An 11,483-nucleotide genomic window follows, 5' to 3' on the forward strand; every position below is an offset into this window, starting at 1 on the left:
TCAGATTTGCATAAAAGGGATTTGATTGGCTGACGCTGGATACTCCGGCGTCTCCGGCTTCAGAAGTTGAACATTGTTCAACTTTTGCAGCCTGAAACGCCAGGAAAGCTCCGCTCTGCTACCCACAATTCATTTCGGCGAAAAGCGAGGCAACGTGACGTCACCCCATTCAAAGCGAATGGGCAGACGCGTTGGAAACCGTTTTTGAAGCTGTCGAAGCTGTAGTGTGGACGGGCCGTAGTGCACTACTACTTGGTAGGAAGTAAGTAGCTTCCTCAACACTGTTACTATGTTCAATCAAAAACCTATTCATTCAAACTTGCATGGAAATACACAAGGGAAGGCAACTCTATAGCACCTTTCAAACCTCAAAGTAACTGCTTTGAAACAGAATACAATCGAAAATAAAGTCAATTCAAATAGAATAAAAATAAGGTATAAAAGACCAGAAATGTTTTTACAGTGCAGTCACTAAAGCTCACATGGACTCAAGGATGAAATCATTTCTACTTTATGGTCGTAAAGTCACTCAAGAAAAATCACTATTGCACACACATTTCTAATAACATAAAATAATGAAGTGATGGCATTTCTAGCAGCAAGTTGACTGGTTGGCGGAGGAATACAACGCCATGGTAATGAATGACTATATGATCATCGCTCTCCTAATAATACTGCTGATAGCTGAGAAGATGACAAAGATGATATTGAATCTTTCCCAGCCACACTTATTTTCAGTAGTGAGGTCCAGGCCTTCTGTGTGATGTGTCGGCTGTCAGTGAACACAATTTAATTCTCACATGCACGGCAGGATTATACTTTCACAACCCAGATCGTTAGAAAGTCTAAAAAGGTTCACATTAAGTCTTTGTAATTCCCTTCACCTACGACGGGATGTTATGTCTCTGAAATCACAGCCAGCAGTCCTTCCATAAGGACCACTGAAACTCACACCTGCTAGTTAGCTCCACAGTAAACCTAACAGTGATTTCAGTAATCCATACCGACTCCACCGCGCTGAAATTCCAGAGAGCTGTCTATAGGTTGTTAGCTGTGGCTAACCAACAGAGGTGCAGCATAATGATCGGCACACTGAAATAGATCAGTACTGGGGAAACCAGCATGAGGGTACTGCTGCTGTGACAAGTGCAGGACTGAGGCTCCTTATTATCGGTGCGTGGGTGTGCGTTTGTGTGTCTCTCTCTCTGGCTGGACTTGTTTCATTACTTCTACTGAACCCTGCTCTCTCTAGGATCATCCTCTGCTACAGTCAGAAATAGCATTAGCATCGGATCACAGGTGCTCAGTGGCAGCAACCTTTTAGCTGCAGGGCTACAAGCAACTATGTCACTGAGACAATCAGTCACCATTTACTTTATGGACTGCAAGCCGCTCCATATTAGAGTGAAAACCAAGTGAAGTGTGTGCCCGGTGCTGCCTCAGTCTATGTTTTGTCATCGACGGCTTGTTGAATCTAAATCTATGTTATCCTACTTTTATTCACGAGGGAGATCCGATCACATATGGCAGCAAGGGGTAAAAGTACTAGCAGGCAATCACATGGTGTTCTGTGCTTGACAAAAGTCCAGTTCATGTTCAGAGTTTGCAGGTTTGCCAGATGCAGCTCGGTGACATTTGTCCCTAGAGGACACACATATGGGAACGCATCTGCAGGCAAGATTTGAGAATTGTGACCAATGTGGAAGATTTACCTTAGGAGAAGTAGTCCTAGAATACATTCGCTAACCATATAACCGGCTTCAAGCACAGCTGCCAAAACTTGTCAGGGCTGAAGGGTGTGATTTTTGTAGTTAGAGGGAGAAGAGGGTACATTTGCTGCCTTTGTGCTCCTGTCTTTACCCGTGGCCGCCCCACACAGAGCCATAATTAGCGTGCCATTCTAGCTTCTTGTGCAAAAAATAACTGTTTTTGTATATATGACTATAGTGGTGTGTGTGTGTGTGTGTGTGTGTGTGTGTGTGTGTGTGTGTGTGTGTGTGTGTGTGTGTGTGTGTGTGTGTGTGTGTGTGTGTGTGTGTGTGTGTGTGTGTGTGTGTGTGTGTGTGTGTGTGTGTGTGTGTACTTTAAGCTCCCATTCATCACAGCCGTGGTGCCAGGCTATAGCTGTAGATTAATCTGCTTCAGCCCAACACTGCTGCTCACCCACCACTCATTAATCTAAATCCCCGGGACAATGTGTTTCTGTGTGATTCTTGGGTATGAAAATCCATTCAGAACAATGTATAAAATGCATGTTTTTTTAAGTATAGCACTCAATAAAATACAAATTCTTGAATGTGAATCAATGAATTTGGTGGAGGAGAGACCGTTTTTTGGAATTCAGGGAAAGCACCAGCAGAAGCTCTTCTTCTTTGATCTACTAACCATCAAATAGAAAGAGCGGAAGACATTATTTACCTCATTCCAGGGCGAGCAGAAAAGCATGGTAGTCAAGATGCTACCTGAATAGGAAAGTGACAGTGAGGAAGGGGGTAGCTTGGGAGGCATGACAAAAAGGATGAAGGGTGGCGAGGTACAGTATTTTATTGCTGTATTTTCATAACATAGCTAGGCTGGAATGTGGGTTAGTTTGTAGGACAGTATTTTCCCAACCCACCTATTTATATCCACATTTTTAATTCAGGAGAAGATTGAAACCCGTTTTATTTTTAACACACCCTGACATTGCGGTAAAGGCTTCTTCTACTGTAGAAAGAAATTGCTCATTCTGCCACTCAAGAATCCTTCCAGCCAACCAGAAAGCCACCAAAATACAGAATCATAAGGGCAGAGTTTTCCCTCTGACACTCCATTACCTGATTAAAAGCACTTCAGAGTATACTTTGATCAAAAGCTCCACCTGATGGCAGCAATGAAATACCAAAAAGTAAATCAGGATCATAGCAAATGATTGAGCTGACCCAGTAAACATGGTGGAAACACTTTCAACTGAGTCTTGTCAAACAGAAACATGTTGTTTTTGTTTTTTATGAATAATACCATTCTGGTCCAATGTTGCAACTCATTTGAACGGCACATTCAGGACTAGAAGTAAAGAGAACTCGAAAATGTATTTTGTGCAGTTGAACTTCTTTGATGATTTATTTAGCTAAAATTGGAAAATGCAAAAGTATTGCCAATATTGGGGAAAAAGGAGGGCTTCACATGCTTGGCTTGTCCTCTCTGCTCACTCTGACTAAACAGCCTGCAGTTCAGCTGAAGTTTCACTAAGTTAATTGCACTAGACTGTGGGTCTCAGCGGAGTTACTCATGGCTTCCCACTTGCTCTGAGGAGCACACAAGGAAATATTTGGAATACAACTGTTTTGAAGAAATATCAAAAAGATTTAGCCTAGATTTGGTAATAATTCTTGAAAAAAGAGTGTCAAGTGCCATTTGAAATAAAAAATCCTGGCCATCAATTCTGTTTTTAGAATGTCTGGTTATAATTAAATGGTGTGATTCTGTACTTGTAATGTGGTCTTTCTACTGGTAAAATATCCAACGTGTGCCGAAATTCAATAAGCCTAGCATTTCAAAGGACATTTTGTGAAAGCGGAGCTTTGCCGAGAAGACAGAAGAGATTCTGTCAGCTGTCATAGTGATGAGAGAAATCTGAATCCAATCAATACTCTGACATACAAGGAGTTGTAGTGACAGGACCACAGAGTAAGTGGATGGAATACAAAACAAAAAGTCAAATGCACAGTGCAGTGATTTAACAGATCAAGAGGCCTACTTCAACTTCTCCGCTGTAAAAGGAGGGGTGGACAGAGTGAGCGTGTAAAATACATGTTTAGGGTCAAGAGTTAAAGGTCCCATGTCATGGCCATTTCTACTGATCATAATTCCATTGTTGAGGTACACTAGAATATATTTATATTGTGCAATTTTCCAAACTCACATTGGTTTCTCATACAGCATCTCTGTAAAGTATGTGTATTCACTCTCTGTCCTAAACGGCTTGTTGGAGCTGCTGCCCCCCCCTCTCTGTGAGCCCAGTGTGCTCTGATTGGTCGGGACGTTGCGAGGCTCGCTGCTCACTGAGCTGGCTTACTGGTGTGGTTTCCGGGTCGGCAATACAGCGAGACAGCGCGAAACTCATCCTGAGCACACACAAACACTCACAGCCGATGTAAAAACAATAAGTGTGGCTTGATATTGAGTAAGAAAAAGGTTTATAAACGCTGTGAGTATGGGTCTGCGGAGAGCATTTCTCCGCGATCCCAACTCGTCTATTACCAACCAGGGAGTTCTATGCAAGTCAATGGGACTCCCTGTTAGTTGAACATTTACACTAAAGGTCCCCCCACTGCGTTTGATAGTGACGCCAAGGGATCCTGGTGTGAGGAGCTCCGCGGATTGGTCCATTTTGGTTCCGGGAACTGCATGACGTCATGCGTTTCCCGGAAGGAACAAATGGAAAAAGAGAAATCTCCAACGAGGCGTTCTGGGGCAGCATAGACAGGTCTTTTCTGTGTTCGAGTTGTACTCGCTACAGGGTGTACTTTGAGGGTTTTTGACTCTGCAGACCGTTTACATGCATAAAAACCTTCATAACACACAAGGGGACGGGTAATAACCAGAAAAGCATGACATGGGACCTTTAAGGATTTTCTGACATGTCTTCTTTTGCCATTGTCTTTTTTGTGTTGACCTGCCACCATGCTGTCATAGTGCTGTAAACTTGTAGAATTAGTGCAGTAAGCTGACATAATATTGTTGTACGACCACACGGCCTTGTCATGGTATTTTTGTCATTCAAGATGCCTTTTACTGCTGATTCAATATTTTTCTATAATTTCGTTCAACTTTTCTTCGAGTATCTCTCCCTCTCTTTCCTCATTTATTTCCTCTTGACCGATTTCCTCCTCCGTCCTCTCCTCATGGCCATGCTACACTGCTCAGTGTATTAATTGTGGTTTGAAGGATCCCCGGCTGAGGCTTGGTGGGATTGTCCAAGCCAATGGCTCAGAACTGCAGGGCAAGGCAGTGAAAGCTTGGACTCCTTACAGAATTTGTTCCACACCGCTGATACGGCGCCTTGGCATCCACCGCCCAGAACTGGCAGTTTGTTCGCTGTCACCGACCACCAGCTCCTTTTATTCGAGTCATCCACCTGCCCACATTAATACACTTCTTGTTAAAAGCTGTTGGGGGATAAGGTCTAAGGTAATCTACAGGAAAACCTTTTTTATTGAATAAAACATTAATGACCAATTCTAACTGACAGGTTTCATTCATTCAGATTTTCTGTTTTGGTGTCCTGGAGGCCCTTTTTAAAACATTTAAAAAAGTAGATTTCTAAACTGGTGACACGTTTCAAAAGTCAGCTACAAATGATACATATTCCAGCTAAAAGTTGAAAAGTTCAACATTTTGGTGTACACCCTTAGTTGCCTTCTTGCCAAATATAAGATGAAGAAGATTGATTCTGCTCAAACGTCTCTACAGAAAGTATGCCATGATACATTGCTAATCAAATGTGCTGTTTGAACCCTTTGAGAGCTGTGTTGTATCTCCTAAACTCCCGTTATTTAAGATAGACATTACTGAAGCAGAGCAAAAGTGAAACTCTGTTGCCATGCCGATCTATCTTCGGTTACAGAATGAGGTGCCAAGTGATGGTTGGTCAATATTTATAGACTCATAACAGCATGTATACCACGGTATTCTTCAGTCAATTTGTACGTCTTCCTTTTCCCCCCAACTTTTCCGCCCTCCGCCCCACATTCGATTCATCAGTCCTCTATTTCTCTCCAACTCACTAATCTCATTCTTTCTTTCTTGCCATTTAAACATGGTCTTTTCTCTACTAAGCTTTTATGACTCTACTTTGCTCCCCAGTTTGAATGTAATGGGTACATCGAGAGGCATTTTGCGTTGAAGCATCTCAACTATACTTCACATTTTAGCATCCATTACACCGTACACCTAACAAGGAGTTGCTTTTGTTAAGTCGGGAAAATTGGACCAACACAGGCAAGATTATACCACCAACACTCAAAGGAACTTAGCTATCCAAACTGCTCCCTTTTGTGCTATGATAGCAACATGGTAGTGTGTGGCTCTGCGTGACCAAACGATAGACAATAGATTGTCCAATCAAGTCAAGAGTTGTGCATTTATTAAGTTTGCCTTTCTCTGAGTTGTTGTTTTTAGAAAGGAACACAAACAAAAGTGTACCAATTTAAAAACTGTATATATTTTGTTACGTTTCATTCTGTGGCCATGAAAGAGAGAAAACAAAAAAACAAGAGAGACAATGTTAGAGAACACTGTGATAGAATAGAATATATCTTTATTGTCATCATACAGAGTACAACGACATTTCTTTGGCAACTCTCACTGCAGTAAAAAATAGACACAATAAATAAGTGGTAAAAGCAGAGGTAGTAGCGATAGTGCAACGAGATAAAATTCAATGTCAATGTGCATGTTTACACTTACAGTCTAAATACATATTAGTAAAATAGCCATAAGTATGTCTAAATAGTAGTGCTTGCTGACTCAACGAGCCAATCAGGACGGATCCTTCCCCTTGGCTTGAAACCAATCAGAGCCAGTTTCTTGCCGAGGGTGTCATCAGGACAAAAGAGTAAAGGGAGCTCCCGGAGTCCAACCTAACGCCTAGTAATTAGCCTGAATATCTTCCTATCTGCTTACCATCCCACATGCTACAAAGCCACTCGTAACGAGCGTTAATAATTACGCAATACTCGACCAAAATCCCCCTCATCGACACTGATTGGATGATTAAATTATGGATTTTATACAAGGCTTTGCAATTAAGGAAGGAGCTGGAAGGGATTATTGCTCAAGGGACATACATTACAGATATTTATGGAAACCCGTGTTGCGGTTCGGGAGACTGTCCTTCACATTGAGTTATGCTGTGTGTAACACTAATTGACATACACATAATGGGCAAAGGTTTTTTATAAACACTTAGCTTTTATGTCAAAAACATGTTGCAGCCTTGAAAAGCTAAGCTATCAACTTACACTGCAAAGTTAGTGCTGCTGTAATTTCTCGAGTTTGTTTGTGTGCTCTCTGTTCCTACTCTGCTATAAATGCTTTATCCTTACCCTTTTAGAGTGTCTCTAGCTGTGCATATTTAATCCCACTCCTTCTGTCTCTTAACCTTCAGACGTGTTTTCTTCCTGCTCAGGGCGAGCTCTGATGAGATTGACAGACAGAAAGCTGGAAAGAATGGGCATCATGCAGGAAGCCCAGAGGCAGCACATCCTGCAGCAGGTCCTGCAGCTCCGCGTCCGCGAGGAAGTCCGGACCCTTCAACTCCTCACACAAGGTACAGCACCCGTTCTCCCCCTGTGAATCTCAGTCCATCCTTAAATACATAAAAAACTATGTATGATTTTCACCATCATAATATTTGTCTAATTTTGCATGATTATTTGATTACACCAGCTTCAAAACAACACAGGGTTTTAAGAGCACGTACTGTAGCTGGTTCTCTCGCGGGTAAATGTTATTCACAAGGACACAGACATCTCACATTCTGATAAATATTCAAACCATTTACTGTGAAGCATTTATGTGCATGCCATCTGTAGTCATGGCAATCACTGCATGTTTTAAAGCTCACAGGAAGTGGTGAATCAGAAATGATTATGCAACTCCAAGAGTCATGGACAGATTTGTCTTCTTTGGTCATCTTTTGATGTAAAGTGATCACAGAACGGTCATTATGCAAACGTCTCAATGGTATTTGATATACCATTGAGACGTTTGCATATATAATGACCGTTCTGTGATCACTTTACATCAAAAGATAACCAAAGAAGACAAATCTGTCCATGACTCTTGGAGTTGCATAAGCTATCCTGCTAGTTTGCTGCGATTTAAAACGCTGAAATCTTGCAGTGAAATCAATTCATTTCAATGGAATCTCAAAACATTTGTCTGCACGAATGGTTTCTGTAGAGTTCAACTTTGATGAACACTTACATGTTGGTCTCTGATTGCCAAAGGGGAACAAACAAAAAGCTATTTTGGCTTATTATTTAATTCTGGATAAAAAACGTTTCCACAAAAGAACAGTGGTTTACAGATGGCTATGAGAGAGGAGTCCCGTTAGCAAAGGAGCTAATCTTACTGTTAGCAAGCTTGTTAGCTCAGACGGCTTTATTTTACGGCTGTTTTATTCAATTAAATGTTTTACAATTGTAAACATTACCAGGGGAAATCAAACCGAACAGTTCAAATAAGCTACAGGAGCTTTTGGGCTGCGAGGCAAGTCAACCCACTTAGCTTGCCGGCTACAGGAGTTCATCAACTATCCTTTTGTGTAGTCAAATGTGACTGCTGCTTTAAAAGTAGACTGTGGAGGGTTTTTTAATTCTTTTAAACCCAAAAAATGTGTGATTACATTTGCCTATCACCTACAGTAGCTGTTGTTCAGAAGAGAATGCTGTTGTGTGAAGCTTTAGCGCTGCAGTACTTGAATAAAGATAATAACTTTCCAACAAACCCTTATAATCAAAATTTGAACATGTTGTCTATTCACACAAGATACAAATATACTCATCAAACTGATTTAAATGTAGCGTGTATTGAATTTGACCTTTAAACAAAGACACACCATCCCTGTTACACAAGGGACCACCATCATATGTTCCTATATATGGCACATCTGCGGTTTCTCCCTTTGGCCTTATATCTTTACTGTCAACACTTCTCACTTTGCTCAATGCATCCTCTGTAGCTTGTTTCCTAACAACAGCGCCCGCATCCTCTCCTCGCTCTCTCCGTCTCACCCCGTGATTCTCAGCTCTCGTATTCTCTTCCTCAGCACTTCCAGCAGCCGCCCTCCTCCATCACCTCTTCCAGCAGCAGCCCGTCTGCCCACAGACTCTCAAGCAGGGCTCTGCCGCAGGGGCTGAGAAACAAATTGTAGGGATCTTTGTCACTCTGCGAGATTCTTGGAAAACATTTGGAGTGTAATAAAGCAGCTCCTATCCCCCGCTGCTGTTTTGGTCCCCTATAGCAAGTGGAAAATAGAAAGAGAAAGAGAGTGCAATTGAGAGTTTAGCTGAGTGATGACACTTTGCTGAGGGCTACTCTCAGCCTTCTCGTGTTTTCTTTGCCGCTCTTTTTCTCCTCTCCTCACCTCTGTATTGATGATATGGGAAGCGACGGCTCACCTTGCCTCAGCAGCTTTAGGCGGCTGGCCTCAGAAGGAAGCAGCCTGTTAGTGGAGGCTACTTGTGCCTCGGGAAAGAAAAGTGGTTGATGAAGGGAATATGGAAATGTAAACAAAAGGATGTGGAGGAAGAGGGATGTGTTTTGAGTTCAGCCAATTGGATGTACAATTGAACGCCTAAGAATCCTCACAGGAAGTAATCATTCATTATAAAGGAGTAACTGGTCTTGGAATTGAACACATTCACTCAGATATAAACAACTTTTATTTGATATTGGGTTGTTTTTTTAGTTGTTTTTTTATCATCACCATTGTTTAACTGAACGTTACACATGTGGAGCAGTGAGAAAAGGAAGAGCAATCAAACCAGAGGTATTTAAAGTATCCTGAGCTGTTGCTTTTGGCAGGTAGCGAGAAATTGGAAGGAGAAGAAATGGTGGAGTATTTCCAGGCCCAAGGCGCACTTTCTCAACTCTTCCTAGAGGGAAATACAGCTATAACCAGCACGAAGCCGAGCCAGAAAGAGAAAGAAGTGAAGTGGAAGGTAGGAGGAGCGACGATGAGATGATGAAGAGAAAGAAAGGAAGAGGAGGTAAAGTGAGAAGAGTTGGGGAAGAGAGAGACAGTAAGTGACAAAAAGGTATGATGAGGAAGTAAAGGAGATAGAGGCGGTGAGAAGATGGAGAGAATGGAAAGTGAGAAAGAGACGAGGCGAGAAAAGGAAACCCTCATATTACTCTACCCTCCATCTGAGGCCTGATGGAACGCAAATGCATTTCTATATTTACGAAATATATCTGTATTAAATAGTCTATAAATATACTGCAAGCACTCATATAAAAGCCAGAATTCAATAACGGTTTTCATTGATTATTCCACCTTGAGTTACCTTTGTTCACTTGCCACAGTCTAACACTTCCTGTAGATGTTTCACATTAAAAGGCTCCCATGCCTTTTTGCCATATGAGCCCCCAGGCTTGAATGTGAAACATGTCGTCAGGAAATCTTTTTTTCTTGGCAGGAAGTGTTCCGTTAAGTATCTAAATAAGGACAAAAAGTTTTTAGAGAATTAAAGAAGCATTTCTCCTAAAACAAATGCAAGTGGTGATGGTATAGGGAGTGTTGATGGAAGTAGTGGAATTATACTAAGTTTATCAAGAGAGCAGGTACACATTATCTGGCAAATTAAAGTCCCCAGGCATTGACAGGAAATATGTCTATATGAGAGCGATCAGAGGGGCACCATCTATATAGGAAGACAAACATGATGGAGCATGAGACAGAAAGAGCGAGGGAAGCATCTACTAGATATATAAAGAGAGAGAGGTGCAGAACAGAGCGCTGGAGCGAGAAAGGTGCACAATGGAGAGAAATGTGAGAGCAGGAGAGGAAGCGAGGTGTTGTAATTACTGCAGTGTACCCAGACAGAATTAGCTAGACGGACAGTGATTAACCTTTAAGGCTTGCTGGGCCATGGGAGGGAAATAATTAGATTTCCCCTGTCTCTTTCTCTCTCTCTGTCTCCCTGTGCCACGGGGACAGCTGAGAGTGGATGCTCATCGCTTATTGCTTACAGTCAACAGAGGTGGACAGAGGGGCTCCAAATAGAAAGTGATACCCAAACAACAACGGCCTCTGTGTGTCCACCTGATAGGGGCCCTTTGGAGCCAGGGTGCTTAGATCCACCGTTCCCTTAAACCTCTTCTTAATGATGACATGAGTACTCTAGCTGTAGGGAGAGTGACAACAAAAGAGCGTGATAAAGAAGTTGAGATATTGCTTACCTTCTCATCTTTGCCCAATCACTGCAAACATGCTCGCCAGTTTCAAAAAGGCTGGGTGGAGATGGTTTCAGACGTCGTTCGACAATCTAAAAAGCAATCTGAAGCACGCTGACCCACTTAGTTCGACAATATACGTGATTATATAAATCCAATACAGCTTTGGACACTAATTGCACTTGACATCAGTAGTGCTGTTAACATTGTTTGCGTCTATATCTTGACATAATAATGGCAAATAGGGAACAAGCTTCATAAATGAACAAAGCAGACACATCGGAAAAACTTTGCTCGTTTTTTCTCATTAGCATAACAACTTGTATACTTTTGAAAGGAAAAATGCTCCACATATTCTTAATAATTTTATTATAAAATAACATTCAACATTTTGTAAGGAGTTTTGTGACAAAATAGTCTTATATAAGTCATTGTTTTCGAAGATTAAAGTGGTTTAAAGCCAATTATTTATTAAAAAATATATTGAAAATATGCCTCAAGATAAGACACACACACACACACACACACACACACACACG

The 11,483-nt window shown here is 41.7% G+C and overlaps 1 protein-coding gene across 3 annotated transcripts in view; it reads left to right on the forward strand.

Moving 5' to 3' along the window:
• samd12 (sterile alpha motif domain containing 12) overlaps positions 1-11,483 on the forward strand; it is a 90,642-nt gene that overhangs the window by 47,663 nt on the left and 31,496 nt on the right. For 2 of the 3 annotated variants that reach the window (XM_010786445.1, XM_010786443.1), the window contains exon 4: positions 7,172-7,312. In XM_010786445.1, coding sequence (XP_010784747.1) covers positions 7,172-7,312 — 141 coding nt within the window. Of the gene's footprint in view, positions 1-7,171; positions 7,313-8,815; positions 9,432-11,483 lie in introns of those variants that run through there. The other variant, XM_010786442.1, reaches the window with a different exon arrangement.

The sequence above is a fragment of the Notothenia coriiceps genome, unplaced genomic scaffold (genome assembly GCF_000735185.1).
Source record: "Notothenia coriiceps isolate Sejong01 unplaced genomic scaffold, NC01 NC01_scaffold00029186, whole genome shotgun sequence".
Lineage (NCBI taxonomy): Eukaryota > Metazoa > Chordata > Actinopteri > Perciformes > Nototheniidae > Notothenia > Notothenia coriiceps.